General features: G+C 43.7%; 1 protein-coding gene across 1 annotated transcript in view; it reads right to left on the bottom strand.

Annotated features, from left to right (window-relative positions):
- SFMBT1 (Scm like with four mbt domains 1) overlaps nucleotides 1–23,651 on the bottom strand; it is a 127,169-nt gene extending 103,518 nt beyond the window's left edge. The window contains 2 exon segments of the mRNA XM_081246337.1: nucleotides 23,344–23,402; nucleotides 23,404–23,651. Coding sequence (XP_081102463.1) covers nucleotides 23,344–23,402; nucleotides 23,404–23,591 — 247 coding nt within the window. The 5' untranslated portion in view covers nucleotides 23,592–23,651.
- Between the last annotated feature and the right edge of the window lie 627 nt (nucleotides 23,652–24,278).

Raw genomic sequence — 24,278 nt, 5'->3', positions numbered from 1 at the left:
TTCCAGTGCTGAGCCTTAAACAGAGATAGTCCCAGCCAATCATATAAAACTTGCTAAGTTACAACTTATGCATTAGTTTGTACTCAAAATAATAAAAGTACTCATTCTTCAATCTTTTATCTGAAGAATAAACTCTTCTACACAGGGGACTGTAAGTAACAGACAAATTTAGAATGGGCAGAATATGTCATCATGAATACAACTCTTAGTGGTATATATGGATGAGTTCAAAGCTGACCAGACGCAGTGTTCTGCTAAAATCCACTGTTTTAGAATTTCATAATACTGAAAGCAACGCAAGAACTATGCCACCAGATAAAAAAATCTGGACAAGTTCCTTATAGATTCTTAAATTCGTTCAAAATGTAACAGTATTATACTTACAGAGTCATTAACTCAAGATGCAAACCTCACTTGTTACAAAGCATGTAACACCATCTTAACTTATAGAAAAAAGAGCAGTTTTCTCCGTCAAGGACATACTAATGATTTTCAACAAAATGATGGAAAATAAAACATTGCATTTATGAGCATTTCCCTGTGCCTTATATATCAGAAACATTCCTACAAGTTACTATTGCAAAAAGAAGTACATTTTGTTTTAGAATATAATCATGACCTCTAAAAATCTTCTCCTGTGAAGAATTTTTACTTATAACTTGAAATAGCAGAAAAATCTAGAATTGACAAGAAAAAAAAAAGGTAACTCCTAAGAATTAAGAGTGATTTAAAATTGCATCAGGGGGACTTCTCTAATGCTGCAGTGCTTAAGAATCTGCCTGCCAATTCAGGGGACACAGGTTTGAGCCCTGGTCCAGGAAAATCCCATGTGCTATGGAGCAACTAAGCCCGTGCGCCACGACTACTGAGTCTGCGCTCTAGAGCCCGTGAGCCACAACTACTGACCCTGCCTGCTGCAACTACAGAAGCCCACACGCCTACAGCCCGTGCTCTGCAACAAGAGAAGCCACTGCAGTGAGAAGCCCGCGTACCGCAACGAAAAGTAGCCCCCACTCGCCACAACTAGAGAAAGCCCACGTGCAGCAATGAAGACCAAACACAGCCAAAAATAAAACTAAAACAAAAAAATTTTTTTAATTTACAAAATAAAATTTCATCGGGACTTCCCTGGTGGCCCAGTGGTTAAGACTATGTGCTTCCACTGCAGGGGGCATGGGTTCGATCCCTGGTCAGGGAGCTAGGATCCCACATGCCATGCGCGCAGAAAAAAAGAAAATAAAAAAGAAAATTACATCAATTTTGTTACATTCTACGAAATGATTACAACTGCATAACATATGTAACACATACAACTGTGTTAGCTCTTTTTTCTTTTGCCAAAATGCTCTCACACTTTCATTACTATTAGATAATAATCAGTTAATTGATAGTTTCAATTACTTTAAGAAAGAACATGGCTTATTTATGCAGCGTCATTTTCTTTAAAAACAGTCTTGAGATCAGGGAGGAAGACAGCTAACTTGTTGTGCCAGGCATTGTGCGATATAATACCTCATCCATTCCACCACCTTTTGAAATAGTCCCATTCTAGACAACAAGGTCCTAATGTATAGCACAAGGAACTATATTGAATATCCTGTGATAAACCATAATGGACGAGAATATAAAAAAAGAATGTATATATGTGTATGACTGAGTCACTCTGCTGTATAGCAGAGACTGGCACAACATTGTAAAGCAACTATACTTCAATAAAAAAATAAAATAAAAAATTTAATATATGGTAAAAAATAATTAAAAAAAAGAAATAGTCCCATTCTAAAGGCCAGGAAATAAGGTTTATTTTTGGCTGCATTGGGTCTTCATTGCTGCACACTGGCTTCCTTCTAGTTGCAGCGAGCGGGGGCTACTCTTCGTTGCGGTGCGTGGGCTTCTCATTGAGGTGGCTTCTCTTGTTGCAGGGCACAGGGTCTAGGCGTGAGGGCTTCAGTAGTTGTGGCACGTGGGCTTCAGTAGTTGTGGCTACTGGGCTCTAGAGTACAGGCTTGGTAGTTGTGTTGCATGGGCTTAGTTGCTCCGTGGCATGTGGGATCTTCCCAGACTAGGACTTGAACCCATGTCCCCTGCAATGGCAGGCGGATTCTTAACCACTGTGCCACCAGGGAAGCCCCTATCAGTCTTTCATTTCTTTTTATTACTAGATAATATTCTACTGTATGGGTATATCACATGTGACTCACCCATTCATCAGTTGATGGACATTTTAGTTGTTTCCACTTTTTGGCTGTTATACATAATGCTGCTGTGAGCTTTCATGTACAAGTTTTTGTGTATAATATTTTCATTTCTCTTGGGTATATACCTAGGAGTGGAATTGCTGGGTCATATGGTAACTCTATGTTGACCTTTTTGAGAAACCGCCAAACTGTTTTCCAAAGTTGTTGCACATTTTACATTCCTACTAGCAATGTGTGGTGGTTCCAGTTTCTCCACATCCTTGCCAACACTTGCTAGTCTCTCTCTCTCCTGATTATAGCCATTTTTGTGGCTTTAATTGGGGAAATAGAGATTAAAATACAGTGAGATGCCATTATGCACTCATATGCAAATGTTGATATTTTAAAATCCAAATGTAGGGAGTGAGTATGTGGAGGTCTATTATTTTTTGTATGACTCAAATATGGTTTTGGCTTTTTTTTTAATGATTTTGTTGAGGTGAGGTTGCTTTATGCTCTCACTTTGAGGATCCTCTAGCTTCATAATTTCTCTCTGCTGTACTGAAGTTTATGCTAGCTGTGTCTTTATTCATTCCCTCCATCAACACTCATTGAGGGGGCCTGTCTGTTTCTAAGGAACCAGTCCCTAGAGTGCCTAGGACACCTGATTTTGTGATGAGAATAAAGAATATGATAAAATAGCCAAACAATTAGAAGGTAGACTAGCTGTGCTGTTGTTCCTCAGAGCTTTTTACAGAGGAATACCTGTTACCAGTGACAGCTCTCAGATGTATTTTTTATTTATTGTTAGCTGATTCACTGGGTGGTGGCTCTGAAAACATTCTAAGAAGTGACTTGTTTTCTTTCCTGAATTGGGGCTTTAGAACATGCAGGAAAATGTCTAAGAGGAAATGATAGAAAATGAGGAAATCTATTTTGGTAAAGCTTATGTGTAAAGATTTTGTCTTTGAATGGAACTTAGTATGGGGGAGACAGAACTTAGGTTTTGTATTTGGCTGTCATTTACTAGTTGTGTAGCTTTGGGAAAGTTAAATGATTTCTCTTTATGTTAAGTTTTACTAAATTAAGCCAATCACAAAAGATCACATATTATATATCATTTATACAAAATGTCTAGAATAGGCAGATCTAGAGAGAGAGAAAGTAGATTAACGGTTGCCTTAGGCTGAAGAAGCAAGGAAGTAGGGATAAAGAGTAACTGCTAGCAGGCACAAAGTTTCTTTTTGGAATAATGAAAATCTTCTAAAATTAGATTATGGGGACTTCCCTGGTGGCGCAGTGGTTAAGACTCCACGCTCCCAATGCAGGGGGCCCAGGTTCAATCCCTGGTCAGGGAACTAGATCCCACATATTGCAACTAAGAGTTTGAATGCCGCAACTAAAAGATCCCACATGCCTCAACTAAAAAGATCCCGTAGGGCTTCCCTGGTGGCGCAGTGGTTAAGAGTCCGCCTGCCGATGCAGGGGACACGGGTTCGTGCCCCGGTCCGGGAAGATCCCACATGCCGCGGAGCGGCTGGGCCCGCGAGCCATGGCCGCGGAGCCTGTGTGTCCGGAGCCTGTGCTCCGCAACGGGAGAGGCCACAGCAGTGAGAGGCCCGCGTACAGCAAAAAAAAAAAAAAAAAAAGATCCCGCATGCCGCAATTAAAGATCCCACATGCTGCAACTAAAACCCAACACGGCCAAGTAAATAAATAAATAAACAATTTTTTAAAAAACTAATAAAAATAAAATTTGATCATAAAGATGGTTTCCACAACTCTGGAAATAAAATAAAAATCACTGAATTGTTTACTTTGAGTAAGTGGTAAATTTCATGATAAGTAAATCAAATCTCAATAAAGCTATTTTTAAAATAAAAGAAAAAGGGGGGCTTCCCTGGTGGCGCAGTGTTTGAGAGTCCGCCTGCCGATGCAGGGGACACGGGTTCGTGCCCCGGTCCGGGAAGATCCCACATGCCGCGGAGCGGCTGGGCGCGTGGGCCATGGCCGCTGAGCCTGCGCGTCCGGAGCCTGTGCTTGGCAACGGGAGAGGCCACAACAGTGAGAGGCCCGCATACCGCAAAAAAAAAAAAAAAAAAGAAAAGAAAAAAAGAAAAAGGGGCTTCCCTGGTGGCGCAGTGGTTAAGAATCTGCCCCCGCTCACAGCAACTAGAGAAAGCCCACGTGCAGCAACGAAGACCCACTGCAGCCAAAAAATAATTAATTAATTAATTTAAAAAAGAACAGAGGCACTAAACTATTAAAAATAAATAATATAAGAGAAAAAGTAAAGCCTACAATTGTTTGTTTTTCAATATTCTGCCTCAAATGGCAATGTATGCAGTAGGGGAAGACTTATTTCATCAAAAACAATATAACTGGGCTTCCCTGGTGGCTCAGCGGTTTAGAATCCGCCTGCCAATGCAGGGGATTCTATCCCTGGTCCAGGAAGATCCTACATCCTGCGGAGCAACTAAACCCATGCGCCACAACTAGTGAGCCTGTGCTCTAGAGCCCACGAGCCACAACTACTGAGCCTGTGCACCACAACTACTGAAGCCCGTGTGCCTAGAGTCCGTGCTCTGCAACAAGAGAAGCCACCGCAATGAGAAGCCCACGCACCACAAAGAAGAGTAGCCCACACTCACCACAACTAGAGAAAGCCCACATGCAGCAATGAAGACTGAACTCAGTCAAAAAAAATAAATTAAAAAAATCAGAAACAACCAACCGTTTTTCTTTTATTTAGACTGCTGTCTTTTTAGCACCCTACTTTTAGCAGTAAAAGAAAAGAAAATACGGGGTTTTCTAAGATCCAGAACACAGTCATTAATAATTAAAGGACAAAGGAAGAACAATCATTAGAGCTTTAAGTTCACACTCCTACCTCCAAAGTAGGAGTGATTTGCTCACTCACTATCAGACACCACAGGCCCCCCTGAGTTCTAGTAACCATATAATCACAGCCTTAATCTTGATCGTCCCAGTGCCAGCCTGAGGCCACACATGTGTCAGTCTGGCTGAGTCCGGGATGAGCTTATATCCAACATTTAAAGCAGACAATGTCCAACGTTCCCAAAGTGGCTGTCCCATCTCACACCCCACCAGCAGTGAACCGAGATCCCATGGCTCCACAAACTCATTTCCCAGTGAGATTTTTTTTTTTTTGCGGTATGCAGGCCTCTCACTGTTGTGGCCTCTCCCGTTGCGGAGCACAGGCTCCGGACGCACAGGCTCAGCGGCCATGGCCCTCGGGCCCAGCCGCTCCGCGGCATGTGGGATACTCCCGGACCGGGGCATGAACCCGCGTCCCCTGCATAGGTAGGCGGACTCCCAACCACTGCGCCACCAGGGAAGCCCATTGAGATTTTTAAATTTTTGCAAATCTAGCGAGTGTAGAATGGTATCTCACTGTGTTCTGATATGCATTTCCCCAATTAAAGTAAGGTTGAACACCTTTTTTTAACGTCTACTGACCACTGGATTTCCTCTTTTGGGAAGTGCCTGCTCAAGTCATTTTTCCACTGGGCTGTCTTTTTTTACCTATTGATTTGAAAGAGCTCTTTATATATTCTGACAGTTATACGTGATTACAATTTATGTTCCTACTCTGTGGCTAACTTTTTTTTTTTTTTTTGCGGTACGCAGGCCTCTCACCATTGTGGCCTCTCCCGTTGCGGAGCACAGGCTCCAGACACGCAGGCTCAGCGGCCATGGCTCACGGGCCCAGCCGCTCCGCGGCATGTGGGATCTTCCCGGACCGGGGCACGAACCCGTGTCCCCTGCATCGGCAGGTGGACTCTCAACCACTGCGCTACCAGGGAAGCCCTCTTTCCCTCTTTAAAAAGATGCATTTCTATGTACAATAAGCAGTAATAAACTTCTGCTTCATTTCTTTACTACAAATAGGGTGTCTATGCATATTCAGAAAATAGAAGAATTCAAGGGCTTCCCTGGTGGCGCAGTGGTTGAGAGTCCGCCTGCCGATGCAGGGGACACGGGTTCGTGCCCCAGTCCGGGAAGATCCCACATGCCGCGGAGCGGCTGGGCCCGTGAGCCATGGCCGCTGAGCCTGTGCGTCCGGAGCCTGTGCTCCACAGCGGGAAAGGCCACAACAGTGAGAGGCCCGCGTACTGCAAAAAAAAAAAAAACAAGAAAGAAAATAGATGAATTCAAGAACTAGGAGAGGGACTTCCCTGGCGGTCCAGTGGTTAAGACTCCACGCTTTCACTTCATGGGGCATGGGTTCGATCCCTGGTCAGGGAACTAAGATCCCACATGCCGCGTGGCGTGGCCAAAAATAAAAAAATTTTAAAAATAAAGAACTAGGAGAGGAAAAAAGGTAACTATGCAGAGCAATGCAAGAGGCCAAGAACTACCTTTATTTTCCCATCACCTGCTTGCATCTGTTTCCATCTTTCAAACAAAGGAAATGCCCTTTCCAGAGGCTCTAGATTCCACCCGTTTCACCCACTTAATAATATAACACCATCAGTTATTCCTTCTGTACTACATTTCCACAGGATTAGTCACATCAGAGGAACATACAAACACGCTCTAATGCTGCCATCTCAATGATCAAAGAAAACCTCTCCTGACCCTGTCATGCCCTCTAAGAACTCCATTTCTCTGCTTTCCCTTCACAGTAAGAAGTCTCATCTCAGAAGCTTGTCTACATGTGCCATTTCCTCACTTCCTCCCCAATCTGGCTAGTCTATCCTAACACACTGACATTACTCTTGGCCAGATCACCAATGACCTTTCAATCACCAAATCCAATGGTTTCCTCTCTGGTCTCGCCAGGCCCCCCCATCTATACAGTAAACTCCTCAAAGCATTTTCTCCTCTCAGCTACTGTGACACTACTGTCCTGGTTTTCCTTCTTCCTCTCTGTCCAATCCATCTCACTCTCTTTTGCTGGCTCCTCCAGAATCACACAAACTCTAAATCTTGGAATTCCTCAGAGCTAAGTGCTGAGTTCTCTTTTTCCCGTATACATCTAACATTCTCTTCCTGGGCAGTATCATGCAAATTCATGGCACTTGCTCCCTGAGCTCCAGACACATATGTCCAACTACTCATTTGGAATCTCCATTTCAATGCTGCACAGGCAAGCGAAACAGAACTCTAATTTGCTTCTAAACCCAAACCTCCCCAGGCTTCCCCATCTCAGTGATAAACAACCAACAAAACCAAAAACTTAGAAACCATGGTCAATAGCTCAATCGCCCTCACTCCATCCAATAGCAAATCCTACTGAGTCTACTGTGACCATATATCTTGAAATTAACCACTTCTCTCCATTTTCACTATCATCCTAATCCAAGCCACCTGGACAATTGCAGTAGCCTCCAAACTGCCTCTCCTCTCACACTTGGAAGTCTGTTCTCTACACAGCAGATAGAAATCTTTTTAAAGGCAAAGCAGAGGGAATTCCTTGGTGGTCCAGTGGCTAGGACTCCGCGCCTCCACTGCAGAGGGCACGGGTTCAATCCCTGGTTGGGAACTAAAATCCCACAAGCCATGCGGCGCAGCTAGAAAAAAAAAAAGGCAAAATAGATCCTGTCACGATCGTACTTAAAGCCTTTCAGTAACTTCCTATGTAATAAACTCCAAACTCCTTACCAGGATCTACAGGCCCTGGAAGGTCTGGTCCCTACTTACCACTCCATCTTCCTTCCAATCATACTCCCTCTACTGGTTCCTAATTCACCTCAGACTCTTTCCTAAGTACTATCCGCTTGCCCAAAGTGCTACTCACACAGCTGCTTCTCACCCTTCACATCGTAAGTCTAAAAGTCACCAGCACAGAAAGATTTTTTCTCATCACCCTATTGAGCATGTCCTCATCTTATAGTCTAACATATCACTCAGCCTACCAGCCAAGTACTTATCACAAATACTAGCTTCTATTTATTTCCTTACTAGTTTATTATCTCCCTACTTTCCCAAAATACAAGCTTCCCTCTGTTTGGGTTGTACATGCAGTGCCAATAAATATTTGTAGAATGAGTGGCAGAAAGAAGAAGTAAATCAAGGACAGAGGAAGGAGAGAAAAGAAGGGAAGAAAAGAAAACATTTCCTATCTATAGCCAGGTTTCCACCAGAGTTTTATAATACAGATTTTTCCATACTGTAAGTGAAAGTAGAGGTTCGCTGTCGGCTAAGTTGAGCCTAACAGTAATATTCTATACATAACTTAACCTATTTGTAAAGTACAGCTCTAGCAGCAATCTGTTTATTTTATACTCAGTGCATTTCTACTGAAAGATCAATTTATTGCTTCTCTACAACTAGTCTCAGGAGTTACTAGTACACACTTAAATTTGCCAATGTAAATGAGGAGAAAATTTTGCTTAAAACATAATGCCAAGAGAAGAAAAAGATAATTATAAAATGCAAGAGCTTTATGCCTAAGTGCATTAGAAAAATGCCTCTAAAAGAGCAAAATGTTAATGAGGGGTGATCGGTAAACGGGATACACTGTTATAACCTCTTCGTTTGTGTATGTTTAAAATTTCCCATAATAAAAAGTTAAATAAGAGTAAATGCCTCTAAGAAGTCAAAAGTAAGTAAGTATCTCTGGGAGGGTCACAGCTATTTTCCTAGCTCAAGTGCGCTCTGTTGCCCTCTGGAGACTTAATTTAAATGAACTGTTAACAGTTTCTAAAGGTGTTTTCGTAAGACATGGGCTCCTTGGGAGTGTCTGCGGGCCCTCCCACTGGCTCAGTGTCACAGACTTCCAGCCCAGCCTCCTTTCTATGAGAGACTCCAACAACCACAGCTCAAAAACAGAGCAACTTTAGGGGAGGAATAAAATCGTTTAAAAGGAGGAAGTAGTGGAAGCATGCAGAAAGGGAAAATAAATGATTTTTGCTTAAACTTAAACAGAACATTTTTTCCTAGAATTCTGATGAGGCAATATTTCTTTCTAAAGCGCACTTCAGATTCTGAAAGGGACTTACAGAAGACTAAATGCAAATCCACCAGAGGCCAGCATCCCCAGCCAAAATGGCCCTCCTCCTCCATGACTCCAACATTTCAAAATGTTGCTGCTGTCAGTGGTAGAGATGCTGCTGTGAAGGCCTCATTTATTAGGTGGCACAGAGAACAGAAGAATGTAAGCTGCTCTGGCAGTAGTTAATTTTTTTGCTATAGAAATACTCTGGTCTATGGGAAAACAAAAATCATATAAGTTTATTTTCAGTTTGTTTAGACTGAAGAAAATAATCCTATTAGGAAAGTAAGGGACTGCAGCTAGTCACAATTTTAAGACTGATTTTATCCTTACAAGTGAATCCATGAACATAATGAGATGGATCCAAACTGGCACATGAAAGATCCATTTATTTAGTTTACAAGTAGAAAAGGATCATCGTTTAAGAAAAATAATTAGCATTACAGAAATCCAAAATAACCTGATGAATGAAATAAGCTAGTACTTGAACATAAATTATTTAATTCACGAAAAACATGATAAATTATTCCCTGAAGATAACTTTTAACATTAAAAGCCCTTAGAATTTCAGATTTAAGGAAAAAAGCAAAGATGTGAATTTCATAAATAAATTACAGTAGAATTCTAAATCTGTAAATGTAATCACTGCATAGGATTTCATTTTGTCTTTCTTTTTTGGGGGGTAGGTGGAAGAAGTATTTTGTGATCTATCAGTGACAGACCTCACATCCAAGAAACAGACATTCAACCTAAAACCCTAGGCCAATTTTAATTGGGGCCTAGAGAAGCAGGGAAATAGACAACAGAAGTCCCACTAATTCCTACCATTTCCACTATGATCTCCCTCCACATCTTGAGAGATTTAAATGTTGCCATCCCTAATCAAAAATAAGCTTATCAGGGCCTCCCTGGTGGCGCAGTGGTTGAGAGTCCGCCTGCCGATGCAGGGGATACGGGTTCGTGCCCCGGTCTGGGAGGATCCCATATGCCGCGGAGCGGCTGGGCCCGTGAGCCATGGCCTCTGGGCCTGCGCGTCCGGAGCCTGTGCTCCGCAACGGGAGAGGCCACAACAGTGAGAGGCCCGCATACCACAAAAAGAAAAAAAAAAAAAAAAAAAAAAAGCTTATCAGTAATAGATTCATGTCATAAATATTGACGAGCACTGAACATGAATATAGTTTGCAATCAAGTATATTTAGACCTTGGTACCCTTGTTCATAAGCGAGAAAAGGAGCAACAAGATGCTGGCAATGTGTCTTGGGGGGTGTGGGGGAGATGAGAATGATCTGAGCAGCAAAGGGAGGAGCACTCAATCAGAGGTACCGTAAATACAAGCCTGTCACATCTTAGACCAATAACTGATAGCAGGGCTCTCTGAGTAAGGACTATAATCAGATTAGGAGAGGCCAGTATGATCTTGTAGGTGACAGAGATCTAATCTGGGACACAATTGGGCCTAAACACAGATTTACTGAACTCACGGAAATGAGCACTTAATCACACTAAGAGATCACGGCCACAGTGAAGATATGTTTCCTGTCGTGTTCCATTTTGAGAGGCTGAGTTCACTTTTGTGGTTCAACACATGGATGTGACTAGGCTAAGTTGGAATTTAATTCTTAGCCTTCTAATGTTGCACTCATGATCTCAGATCTTACCCTTGCTATTAATTTAGTTTGTTCCTACATCTAAGTTTATCTCTACATATGAATTAAATAAATACCACCTGTGCTGGATAGTTTATGTTGGTACTCAGCCCCATGTTTAACCTTCTAGACTCTCCCTGAATCATCAGGCGTGAATCTGCATCGCCAGCCCCCTTTGTCAGTTGTGCTCTCACTCAACTCTGGCAGCAGCCCTGGCAGGCGTACAGGTTCCTGCTTGGCAGTGAACTCCAGCAGTATAGGTGAAAAATGGTGGTGTGTGGGCTCTACGCAATACCACCTTCCCCTTTGCTCCTCCAGCCCTTCCTTTTGTATCCAATTCCTAGAATCATACCCCCCCTTTTTTAAATTGACGTATAGCTGATTTACAATGCTGTACCAATCTCTGCGGTACAGCAAAGTGACTCAGTTATACACACAGAATTATATCCCCTTTTGATTGAAGCACCTAGGAGTGGTTTCCTGACTAGACATTGTCTGATAGCCTACCAAATTCAGAATTTATATAATTCACAACCCAGGGTGGGGAGCTATGCTATAAAATATTCATTCATCCATTCAGTCAACAACTTCTTACTGAGCACCTACTGTAGGCAAGACCCTGTTCTAGGTGCTGGAGATACAACATAGACAAAAATCCCTGTGGTCAAAGAGCTAACATTCAAGTGCCGGAGAGAGATAATACATAGGCTAGAGAAGTAAAATACACAGTGTTAGATAATAAATGCTAAGGAGAAAAAAAATAATCAGGGGCAGGGATATGAAATTTTGCAGGAGGTTGAAATTTTCTTTTTTTCTTTCTTTTTTTTTTTTTTTTTTTTGTGGTACGCGGGCCTCTCACTGTTGTGGCCTCTCCCCTTGCGGAGCACAGGCTCCCGATGCGCAGGCTCAGCGGCCATGGCTCACGGGCCCAGCCGCTCGGCGGCATGCGGATCTTCCCGGACCGGGGCACGAACCCGTGTCCCCTGCATGGGCAGGCGGACTCTCAACCACTGTGCCACCAGGGAAGCCCGAAATTTTCTTTTCCTTTAACTGAGGTATAGTCGATTTACAAAATTAGGTACTAAGGGACTTCCCTGGTGGCGCAGTGGTTAAGAATCCACCTGCCAGGGCTTCCCTGGTGGCGCAACGAAGACCCAACGCAGCCAAAAATTAATTAATTAATTAAAAATAAATAAAATTGATGATGCAGGCAACTGTACCCTCCTAGGGCATAAACGTTATAAAAAAAAAATTTCTATCTGACTCCTACCAGGTGAGAATATAATTAGCCAAAGAAAATGTAATAATTACAAATTAACTTCCTATAATATTCAATATACAGAAAAATTAATGCCTAACATGCCAGGGTTATAAAAATTTTAATAAATCAAAACAGCAAATGACTCACATATAAGCACTCAGTATAATAACCTTCCTCAGCAATGAAACAGCAAATTAGGGGAACTCAACAGATAGCAAAGTAAAAAGTTTGGGGCCCATTTAGGATATACTGTAATCTTGACAAGCTGCATGCTTATGGACACAAGTTAACAGAGTTTCCCCTCCATCCCCATGTCCTGACTGCTGCTCACTCCAGTTCCAGGCAGGTCCCAATGAGCCTGCCTTCAGTTTCAGATATAATAGCCCAAGATCACTGTAGCTAGTTCTTTGCTTCTTCTGGTACTCTCAAAGAGGGAAAGTTGGTGGGAACCTCACCAAAGTTAAACAGCTTTAGGAGGAAGCAGCACTAAAGATAAAGGCTTGGAAAGGGATTTGAAAAGGAAAAGTTCAGGATTATTGTCTTATTTTACACTGGACCTTGTCTCCATTAAAAACTGAAATGTCGGGGCTTCCCTGGTGGCGCAGTGGTTGAGAGTCCGCCTGCCGATGCAGGGGACACGGGTTCGTGCCCCAGTCCGGGAAGATCCCACATGCCGCGGAGCGGCTGGGCCCGTGAGCCATGGCCGCTGAGCCTGCGTGTCCGGAGCCTGTGCTCCGCAACGGGAGAGACCACAACAGTGAGAGGACCGCGTACCGCAAAAAAAAAAAAAAAAAAAAAATAGAGGGTTTTTTCCCCCATAGCTTCACAATTTCCAAAACTTCTCCATTTCCAGGCAGGACTGAGTAGCGGGTGGGAAGGATTATAGGCAAAGTCTAAGTCTGGTCAACCCTCTTTCAGTTCTGTGGTGCCTCCCCTGTTCTCAGGTACCCCCAGTCCTCATACAGATACAACATCATCAGCACTCCCACCACAGTAAGAGCATCAATTCAATTAACAATGGTGGGAGGACAATGGATCCACTGGATTTTATTCTGAAGCTCAAGCTGGGGCTCATGCACCTGCAAATAACAGGCTCTCATTAGTTACATGAGGGCAAAGGAAGTGTCAATAGAACTGCCCCATCCTATGCTCATATAGAACCAGACTGGTGATTGCCTCTCTGTAACTACTATCATGAAAAGTAAAGCAAATGACTGGAGCTAATGCCCTTCAATTTGATTTTTACTAATGGAAATGCATTTGTGTCAAAGATCTGAAGATGGGCAACTATCCTCGAAAAAGTGTTGTTATAAGTTATAAAGAAAATGAAGTTGAGGAAAGGAATGTGGCTCACCTTAAACAATAAACAGACACTCCAAGCTGCAAAATATGACAAAATATTGACTTCTCATAAAAAAAAAAATTCTGAACATTCAGAACTAAACTATAACACTGCCCCCCCAAATCTCCAGAGTTAAAAAAAATTTTTTTCTTAGATCATCTACAAGTTGGCTGTTTATTCATACCTCCACTTAACATATATGTATTTGTTATGCTCCATTCTCAGTACAGGGATGCCATGCTGATTAAAGGACAGACCTGGTTCCTATCTTCATGGAGTTTACAACAGCAAACAGAAGAACAATGCATTAGTGCACTGTCTAGTTTTCCCACAAGGAACAATAAGGAAAAACATTCCTGGAGTAGGTTTTAATATTCTCTACAGTGGGGCTCTAAAACACTTTATAATAAATTAAACTTTTAAATTTAAATATTAGAATGAGCTAAAAATAAGATAATTTCATATAGTGATAAGTGCCATGAAGAAAACCAAACAGTAATGAGACATGAAAAGCCAGGGGAGTGGAGGTAAGGATGTTTAGGAAAGGTTTCATTACTGAGCTGACCCCTCTGATGGAAAGGAATTAAATGTAACAAACTCAGTGTACTTGGAGGGACAGAAAAGACATGTGGCTGGATTGTGGGAAAGCAGGCGGAAAAGTGGCAGAGGTGGGCAGGGAACAAATCACAAAGGGCATTACAGACCACAAAAGGAGTTTGGATTTTATTGTAATTACTATGGAAAGCCACTGGCAGGCTCTAAGCCTAGGAGTAACAAGACAGGATCTGATTAAACATCATAGTTTCTTGTTTAGCACATAATACATTTTAGAGTAGAAATAACGTTATAAATGATGGTGCTGCAGTATTGCTTCTATGCTTTCGTTCAGCTATAACTCATCTACTGTCTACTCTCTGCTACGTTGTATGCAAGGTACCAATAAAGAATAAAACAGGGTCTCTCACCATGAGCTCTCAATCTGGTATAGACACTGAACAAATAATTACAGTTGTAATATTCACAAGAGGAGAATATGTAGAATACTGTGAGTACCCAGGGCAAAGGGTAGTTAATCTGGCCTGGAGGAGTCCGGGGAGGAAAACTCCACAGGAGACCTGAGTCTTACAGGACAAGCAAGAATCTCCTTAGTGTAGTCCCCTAAGCACAACACCCAAACCACTGGTGGAACATGAGAAAATTTAGGGGCTGTTGAAGACTTTCAAAGTATTTACACAGCATCATTAAGGTGGAATGGGAAAAAGAGTTAACATATAAAACATGCAACTGCAACTTCACAGGTATTGCTTAAAGATGATTTACTAAGAGCTTCAAAGGTACAAATTTCTAGTTATAAAATAAGTCATGGAGATGTAATGTACAGCATGGTGACTATAGTTAATAATATTGTATTACACATTTGAAAGTATCTAAGAGTAAATCTTAAAAGTTCTCATCATAAGAAAAAAATTTTGTAACTAGGTATGGCAACAGATGTTAACTAGACTTACTGTGGTGATCATTTCCCAATATATACAAGTATCAAATCATTAGTTTTACACCTGAAACTAATATAATCTTGTATGTCAATTATACCTCAATTTAAAAATTAAATTAAAAAAATTTTTTCACTAGCATTTGGTTTTCCCACAACACTGAATATGTGGGTAGTCTAAATATCACTTCAACAAGTGGGTCTGTGCTCTCTGTATATGTATGTGTATGTGTGTGTGTATGTATGTATGTTACCCATTGTGTACTGGGGTTAAAAACTTTTTTTAATACCAACTTTTTTTGCAGCCATTTTTGTACTTAAACCAAGACAACCTTTAATCAAAATTTCCAAACAGAGATTTTGAAAAAATTCCAAATACTCTCTGCTTAAGACTCAAAAGTTATGAAAATTTTCCTGATTTGCTTTATTTTTCTATACATATGTACATATATGTATACTTTATGAGCCACTGGAAAGTGCTGAAGACATCGTGAGACATCATGATACCTCAGCTCTAAACTCTTCAGCTTGCTTCTCCCAAGAATAAGGGCATTCTCATATATAGTCACAACTCCATTACTACACCTAAAAAAAAAAAAATTCCTTAATATCACCTATTATGAGGTACATAGTTTTTAAAATTTTTAAGTACAAAGGCTTTGTTGAGAACCCTGGGAGTTCCCTGGCTGCCTGGTGGTTAGGGTTCCAGGATTTCACTGCCAGGGCCTGGGTTCAATCCCTGGTCACGGAATTGAGATCCCGCAAGCCATTTGGTACGGCCAAAAATAAATAAATAAGAAACTTACTGAAGGAATATATTCGGATAAAACTATTAGATTTACTATCAGTTGTATTTCATTATTTTTATTTTTAAAATGTAATAATGCTTTATAAAATTTAAGTTAAAAAGTCAAAAATTTAGGAACTTCCCTGGTGGTCCAGTGGGTAAGAATCCATGCTCCCAGTGCAGGAGGCCTGGGTCCAATCCCTGGTCGGGGAACTAGATCCCGCATGCATGCCACAACTAAGAGTCCGCATGCTGCAACTAAAGGTCCTGCATGCCTCAACTAAGATCTGGCGCAACCAAATAAATAAATAAATAAATAAATATTTTAAAAAATAGTCAAAATTTTAAAGTAAATTTTTAAAATATTAAAAGAATAATTATGGTAATCAAATATGGCCAAAAGCATGAGATTGGTACATGCAAGACTGATATTTGGGGAGCCTTGTGTTAGTGGAGGACACACTGGACATGCAGAGGAGAGTATGTGCAGAGGACCAGGGTGTGGGCGTGGCTGGAGGGATGGGCGTGTGTGAGAGGGGGCTAAGCTGGGCAGGTGGGGGGACAAGCTCCTCAAGGATTCTGTGCACATTCCTGAGGAGCCTGGACTTTCCCCTGCTGGCAGCCTGATAAGTTTATGTGATAAAATCAAGTTTGTTTAGAAAGAGCTATCTGGCCACAGTGTGTCAGATGGATTGGAGAAGGAAGGGCAGAGGATGGAGGGTATGGACAACCATTTGGAGGCAACAGAACATATTTTTAACTACAAATACTTAACATTTTAGTTATATTATGGGTTGAACAAACCTGCTATACTGGTAAAGGAACAAAACAAAAACAGTAAAACTAAACGAAGTTTACTTGCATGTTCATGTTGTAGAAGAGCAGCTTTTAGGAGAATAAGATAAGTTAGTAAAGACTTCCGTAAAACTTGAAACCCTTGGGCACTTTTGAAGGTTTCAGCATTTAAAGGAGTTGGCTCTTTTTAATACCTAGTTTCACTTTCCAAAGTGGCTTTCCTTTTCCTTGGCAAGATTCATCGCCGCATTAATTTTATATTTACCAGTCACAATTAAAATAAAACCAATGGGAAAGAGGTGGGGTGCAGAACAGACCAAGTGATTTTCCGACAATCAGAGTGCCCTCAGGCAGTACTGAGCAACTCCAGAAAGCTCCACTTACAGAGTCCAAGGACCAGATACCAGCTCTGCCTCGGAAGAGGAAGAGGGCAGCACCAGGAGGCCTAAGTGGCAGGACAGGATGCTGACCCTTCACTCCCTTTCCACCAGAACTCTAGTTTTACTTATTTTACATATTGGGCTTCCTATAAAGATTTCACTTAACAAAGGGTCCCATAGCTTCTAAAAATGTTTGAAAGCCAAGGAGTCAGAACTGCACATTCTTAAGTAAAGGGTTGGTAATTCAAGAATAAGACTCAGTTCCACGGGAAAGCTGTTGGGGAAAAATGGAAGCCATCACTAAGAAGGAAGGTAAAAAAAGACACCCAGGCAGATGGGCCAGCTAGAGGGGTAGCTTTAAGGTAGACTGAGGGATTCTGTTCGGGACCTGTAGATTTTGAGAGGCCAGCGGAGCATCTATACTGGACAGGCCCAGAGAACAGAGGATATATGGATCTGAAGCTCAGCAGAAAGGTTTAGGGGGGGCATACGGGCTAGATGAAGTCTAAATGTGGGGGAATCCACCAAGGGAGGGTCTGAAAAGGTCACAGAAGGCAAAAAGAAAAGGGTCTGCCTCGAGCTAAGATTGTGTGGAGCCAGTGGCACATAGGGCCACTTCAGGGTCTGAAGTGGGCAGTCTGTCCACAGCAGAGCAGGCACAGGCTGGACTGGCAGGGGTGGTACTCAACAGAGCAGAAGCTGCAGAAGGGCAAAGGGACCAGAGTAAAGGGTACTGGCCAGGAAGCAAAAGACTGGACAATGGGTCCAGGCTTAAAGGGGCTGGAACTCTTTGAGAGGAAAAGGAGGTTAACAATGAGGTCAAAGATGAGACAGGAAGAGTAGCGAAGCCTCTCAAGGAGGTAGCGGAAAAAGAATACCACACCAGAACCTGAGGTTTCAGTAGTATAGCTGCTTTGGAAAGAGCTCCTCCCAAAGTTAATAGAAAGCCAAAATCAGGGTAAAGGTCAAGGGGTGGGCAGGGAGGAGAAACGGTTTTCAGAACCCTGTTGTGCCTTAAAGCTCTGGATCTGGCTGTAGGAGTCATGGAGCCCTCCTCAGGCACTCACGGCAGAGAAGGGAGAGCCGCCCTAGAAGGGAAGGCCAGAAGAGCCCACCCAGCCCACTGCTTCCCGTGTCACAACTACTACTGGCAACAGGGCCATTTAAAATTTCTCTCAGTTCACCCAGGAGCCCTTAAGGAAATCCAGGCACAGATAATGCCTAACAGCAGATTAAGTCTGTTGCCCAATTTGCGTACAGTGTTACTTGTATCAATATTAACAATAATAAAAACTTACATATATTTTAAATGCAAATACAAACCATGATTGAGGACTAAAATCAACTTCAAAAGGGAAACAAATGAAAATAATAAGCATCAACTACATTAAGAGGTCAAGGGGTTCAGATATCATAAATGACCATAATAACAATCAAATACCCAAAGTTTTTCATATTTCTAGCTTCAGCTACTAGATCACCTACCCCTGCCCATTTTGCTCAATAATAAAAATGAAAACTGGACTTCCCTGGTGGAACAGTGGTTAAGAATCCACCTGCTAATGCAGGGGACAAGTGTTCGATCCCTGGTCCGGGAAGATCCCACATGCCGCAGAGCAACTAAGCCTGTGTGCCACAACTACTGAGCCTGCGCTCTAGAGCCCGTGACCCACAACTACTGAAGCCCGCACGCCTAGAGCCCGTGCTCTGTAACAAGAGAAGCCACCGCAATGAGAAGCCCACGCACCGCAAGGAAGAGTAGCCCCCGCTTACAGCAACTAGAGAAAGCCCGTGCGTAGCACCAAAGACCCAATGCAACCAAGAATAAATAAATAAAATAAATTTTAAAACTATTCTGGGTAAAAAAATATATAATACTTTGGAATTAAATCGAAGTACTTGTTGGTTAACACTTTAAACTGAATTTCAGCAGGAAAAACTCTTGAGGTATTTTAATGATTGATAAATTTCTCAGTCCATCTCATGTTGTCATTCCAAATACGACTGTCCTGCACTTGCAGCTGCCAACAAACCTCCCTCCATCTCTCATCTAAGACCCTCTCCAAATGTCATCTCAGCCCAAAACCAACTTTCCCAAACCAAGCAGGTACTCTCAACTGCTCTATCCACCCCAAATCAGTCTAGTGATTAACCTTTCTCTAGATTAAGCAAACACACCTGCATGCAGCACTGCACACCATGTTAGAAATGCCACTGTATAGCCTTTACCCACACAGTCCAGTGCTTGGCTCTGCAGTTACTCAAGTATCAAACCACAAAGTTCAGCAGGGACCTAATACCGTTAGCACAATATATAGACAACATTTTTAAAAAATTATGTCCTTAAGTGATGATCTAAAGTCAAAAAGGGCTGAATAAATTTATAAACATCCTCTTGAATAAAAGAGACTAAAAAGTAACTACAAATCTTTAGGTGCCTTTCAGCAACAGGCAAAGATTTACAATCAAACTTGTTAAAACTCTGCAGTAAAATCATAATTTTTCTTTTAATAACCTGTCTTCTTATCCTCTCTCCCACTTTTGTAAAGCTTAAAAATGAACTTGTAACAACCTGACCACATCCTTTCTATTTTAAACATTTTCCAATGGGGCCAGTTCCAGTTGAAGAAGTATCGAGTCATATCAAAATCCCACTCCCTGAAGCCTAATGGTTCAAAATCTCCCAGGTAACCAAAATCCCCAGAGACTTTCAGCCAATTTAACAGCTATGTACAAGAAGAAAATTTTTTTTCAATTACAAAACATTCCAGTTAGAAAACAAATTCTATTTACAGAGATAAAAATACCCTGCCATAACAAAGCCATACCATTTACTGATTAAATGTTCTTTCATTCTCATTTAAATTATTCTGAAATACTGGTTAACAGCCAAATAAATCCAGAAAGAAAAGTTTCAGGAAATTATAAGATAGAAAGATTTAATAAAAAATATTTAGCATTCAAAATACCTGCCTTATAGTTTTCTGCTTTCCAGACTGTATTCATTTCTTTAATGTGAACATGACATGAAGTCATAATAAAAAGGCCAATGAAGTTTGGACAGTTCAGCTTTTCTATAGACTTCAGAGTCAAAAGACAGCAGCTTCTACATCATCATTCCACAGCTAAGCCCAGTCTAGTTACCACTGTGAAAGCAAAAGTACCCTACAGAAGCTGCAAGATTATGAATAAGAAAAGCATTTTTAAAGAGAAAAATCATAGTTTACAAAAAAACAAACAACAAAAGACGGAATTCCCTTTCATATGTGCTTCTCATTTTGCATCTCTTCAGTTGCATCTCTCAAAAATTTAACAAATTTTAAGTTAAATATCTGATAATGCCAAAGCTAAGAAATCTAAAAAGAGCCACCAAAAAAGGAAAGGAGGAAGGAAGGGAGGGAGGGAGGGAGGAAGGAAGGAAGGAGAGAGAAAAACTGGTGGATCAATAATAACTAAGCGATGAATTACTTTGCTAATGATGCTATGAATCTTGGGGTAGAGTGACCAAATTCAGCTTAGTTTTTGGCCAACTGTCTGACTTAGTCACAGAAAAACACAATTATTCAGCAGAATCATTACACAAAAGAAAATCTTTGAACTTTGTGGACTACGCCCCATACATCCCTACCACAGGCCTCAGACAGTTCCCAACTTTGCATCACACAGATGGCCATGCAGTAGAAAAACACAGACTTTTGTGGGAACTAACAAGAATTCACTTACAACCTCTAACTCCTCTCCTTTAGCAGTAGAAACAAGAAAGGGTACAAGAATATACTAAAAGGCATTTGGGAAGGATAAGCAAATTGCTGAAGTACTTGCTTCAGTGGGGAATGTAAAAAACCCAACTTCTTAGGTCTAACACAAAAAGGTATCTTAATCATGTTGAAATAAAAAAAAAAAACCACATACCTGATACAATTTTTAGTTACTTTTTGTTTTTGCTTTCATCACTAGAGTTTTAATGATTTGATAAACCAGGCAAATATCCTGCATATATATATCAAGTTAATTGCCGTCATTTAAAAGGTTGTTAGCTTTATGCCCACATTCTTTAATTCACTGAACTCTAAAAAATCAATTTTCATTTAATTTTCTCAGCAAATTCTAGGCTTTAAGGAACTGATTCATCTACTGACAACTTAAATCTGACTTGTTGGGAAAGTTCATGATTCATCCTTCAAACCTACTGTCTGCAAATATACCTGTATTCCAAAAACGAGAAATAACAGATTAATACAGGCCCCATGTCCACAAGGACTCCCAAGAACCACAGATCCAAACCTGCACAGTACTGCCTCAACTAAAAAGTGATCTTCTGACTAAGAAGTCACTCAGGTCAGAATTTTTAGTTATTTTAGATATTTAAAAAAAGTAAGAATTGTTATAAAAGCATCAGGATCAGGGCGAAAAGGACCATGACCATAACTCCAGGTTTACACACGTGTTGTCCTTCAGTTTATTAAAGGTGCCCCTTTCACCCTCAAGAGAGTTCTGTTGCGAAGCAAAACTCACCAGTGGTGATGGAAGTCAGTATAGTGGTCACCTTGGGAGGAGGAAGGTGTTTACTGAACGGAAAGAATGTAAAGAGAGCCCTTCGGGAGGCCGAAAATGTTCTATATCTTAATCTGAGTGTAGCTACCAGAGCGTATACATACGTAAAAAGTCATTGAACTCTATGTACTTAAGATTTTACTGTAAGTTAGGCCTCAATAAATAAATGAATAAATATATATATAAAATTTCAAAAACATATTAAAATACATGTGTAACTATCTTTTCAGATAATTACATGAAATCATCCAGACAGAGCTCCCAAGATATTTTCTCAAAATGTATTTTAATAAAGATGCACATTGTGAGCACTTTTATGTAGAACCTTTCAAAGTACAGACCAAGATTTTTTTAATCGTTCACTTTAAAAAGTCACCGAATTTTAGAACTGAAAGCACGCAGAATAATGATCCATTCATCCTCTAACTCTGCAAATAAGGAAAACCAAATCTGTAAAGGGTAAGAAACATACCCAAGATAAGGCAGCTAGTCAATGACAACAGCAGTAATGTAACTGTTTCCTGATCTTGGGCCACTCCCGTTTCCACCAAGCAGTTACTTTTCTGACATTGTAAACAAACCTCAACTCTGAATCTACCTGTAGCCTAGAAAGATTCAACATATCCCTCAAAACACGAGGCCAACAGGCCCCAAAGTGTATGCAAGAAAACACTCATCTTCCTTCCTCCTGTCAAGACAGTTGACAAATGAACAATTACATTTTCAGGCATTTTGCTTGCGATGCAATAAAGTGTGACATCTGCCAGAGGAGAAGGCATATGCAGGGACTGACAAAATCCATCTTATTTCCTTTCAAATCTGATGGTTTCTTGGTTCTCAAGACTATATCACTGCTAAGTAGGGCTCACGAAACCTCGCTCAGGGCCGTCCATCCGCATGGCTTTGAGTGAACCGCTGGGAATAACCCCCACTAAATAAAACGCCTGGCCCTGGCAAGGGTGTCCTACCCCAATCCTGGTGCATAACAAAACGTGCAGGTGACCTGTCCTTTACGGCTCAGTTTTAGAACCCAGTGAGCGGCTGACATCTTATGAAAAACTTAACATACATCCTTTCCGCGGGAATTTATCTCTGTTCTCACAAGGCGTTTCTGTTCCCCACAGGGCAGGCCCGCCTTGTCAGGACACTCTGCTCGCCTCTCCATAGCCTCTTTTCAAGGTCCAAAACGAGACTTTACGAACAGAAATCGAAACGGTCACGGACCTCCCGAGCGGCAAGCCCGGCTGGGGTCGAGCAGCGGGTTCCCCGCGAGCCCTCGGCCCGCTCGCGCGGCGCTAGGAAGGCCCAGCGCACTCCACCACGCTGGCCCGAAGCAACCGGTTGCGGCGGCCGCTAGACGCTCAGCGTCCGCCTCGGCCCTGCGAAGTTCGGACCTCCGCGCGGGCGGCGCGCCCCCGGGTCCTGCTGCGGGTTCGCGCCACCGCCCGGAGCGAGCCCGGGGGGCGGGTCCGCGGGGGCTCGGCGGGCGGGAGCGCGGGACGCGCGGGGAGGGGCACGCGGCGGGCCCAGCGCGCCGGGGAACTTGGGCGCCGGCGTTGCCGCCGCCCGGCCACTTTCCTTTCACGCCCCAAGGCTGCCGCGCGGCGCGCTGTCCGCCCGGGACGGCCGGCCGCCGCCGCCGCGGCGAGGCGCCCAGGCGCGCTCCTGGTGCCCGGCAGGCCGGCGCGCGGGGACGCGCCAGGCCGCGCGCGGGCGCCGCGTTTCCCCCCACACACACACCCGCCCCGCCCCCGCCCCCAACGTGCTGCCGCCGCCCGTTGGCGCCTCAGCCCGCGCGCTCGCCGCCCTCCGGCTACCGGCGGATTTTCGTTGGCAAAGTTGCGTGGCCGCCTCGAGGGAGCCGCCGCGCGGTCCACCGCCCCGGCGCCGCCGCCGCCCCTTCAGGCCGCCGCGCGGGAAGGCCCAGCCGGCGGCCCCGCTTTTTTACCTGTCGGGAGTTTTCGCGCGCGCGCTCGCTCAATCGCTCGCTTTTCCCTTCTCGCTCTCGTTTTCTTTCTTTCCTTCTTTTCGTTCCCCCGTGCGGGCGCTTTTTCCGCTCGCGCCGCCTGCACTCGCCCGCTCGCGCCCTTCTTCCTGCTGGGTTCCGCGGAGCGGGGCGGCCGGCAGCTCTCCCCGCCCCCCTCCACCCGCGCTCCGGCGGAGGCGGCGGCGGCGGCGCTCCGCGCTCCGACTCATTCCAATATGGCACGGGCGCAGGGCGCATGCGCCCGCGCCCCCCCACCATCCGCGCTCCTCCCGGCAGCCCGCGCCCCTCGCGCCGCGCGCGTGGCGCCCCCCGGCCTGGCCTCCCAGAACTCGCCCGCTTGTCTTCCCGTACCGCTGGGCTGTTGCGGGAGGAGAGGCGGCCTCGGACTGGGGTCCTGGGGGGGGTCCAGCGCCGCCAGTCGCCCCAGCCCCACGTGCCTGCAGCCCACAACTTGCAGCGGACACCCCCGAGGCCGTGGCGCAGGGCAAGCGGCGGCGCCTCCGGCCCCCGACGGCGCTGCGACCCCGCGCTGCCTGGCCCCGACAGGGAGACGCGCCCCCAGGGACCCAGCGCCCACCCTGTCCCTGCTCCAACCCACGAGGGACGGGCCCCCCGCGCCTCACCTCGGGTTGTGGACAGAGCCCAGGGAACCGGGTGGCGTCCCTGTGTCGATTTTGGCGTCCGAGCCGGGGCGAAGCGCGATGCTGTCGTCCGCACGTGACAGCCTCCGGCAAGATGGCATTAGCGGAGGAACGGACCGAGCGACAGCTGGATACCAGATCGGCGCGTGTTGCCGTGGGAGAGGGCTGCGTCCGCCCGCCTGGCCCACGTCGGAGACGTGGCGCGACCCTTGAGATCTGGGAAGGCACCAAGTGCCCCCTGTCTGCGAAGTCAGA

The sequence above is a fragment of the Mesoplodon bidens genome (assembly GCF_964165515.1).
Source record: "Mesoplodon bidens genome assembly, chromosome: 10".
NCBI lineage: Eukaryota > Metazoa > Chordata > Mammalia > Artiodactyla > Ziphiidae > Mesoplodon > Mesoplodon bidens.
The sequence above is the reverse complement of the archived record's forward strand: the minus strand, read 5'-3'. Positions and strand labels throughout refer to the sequence as shown.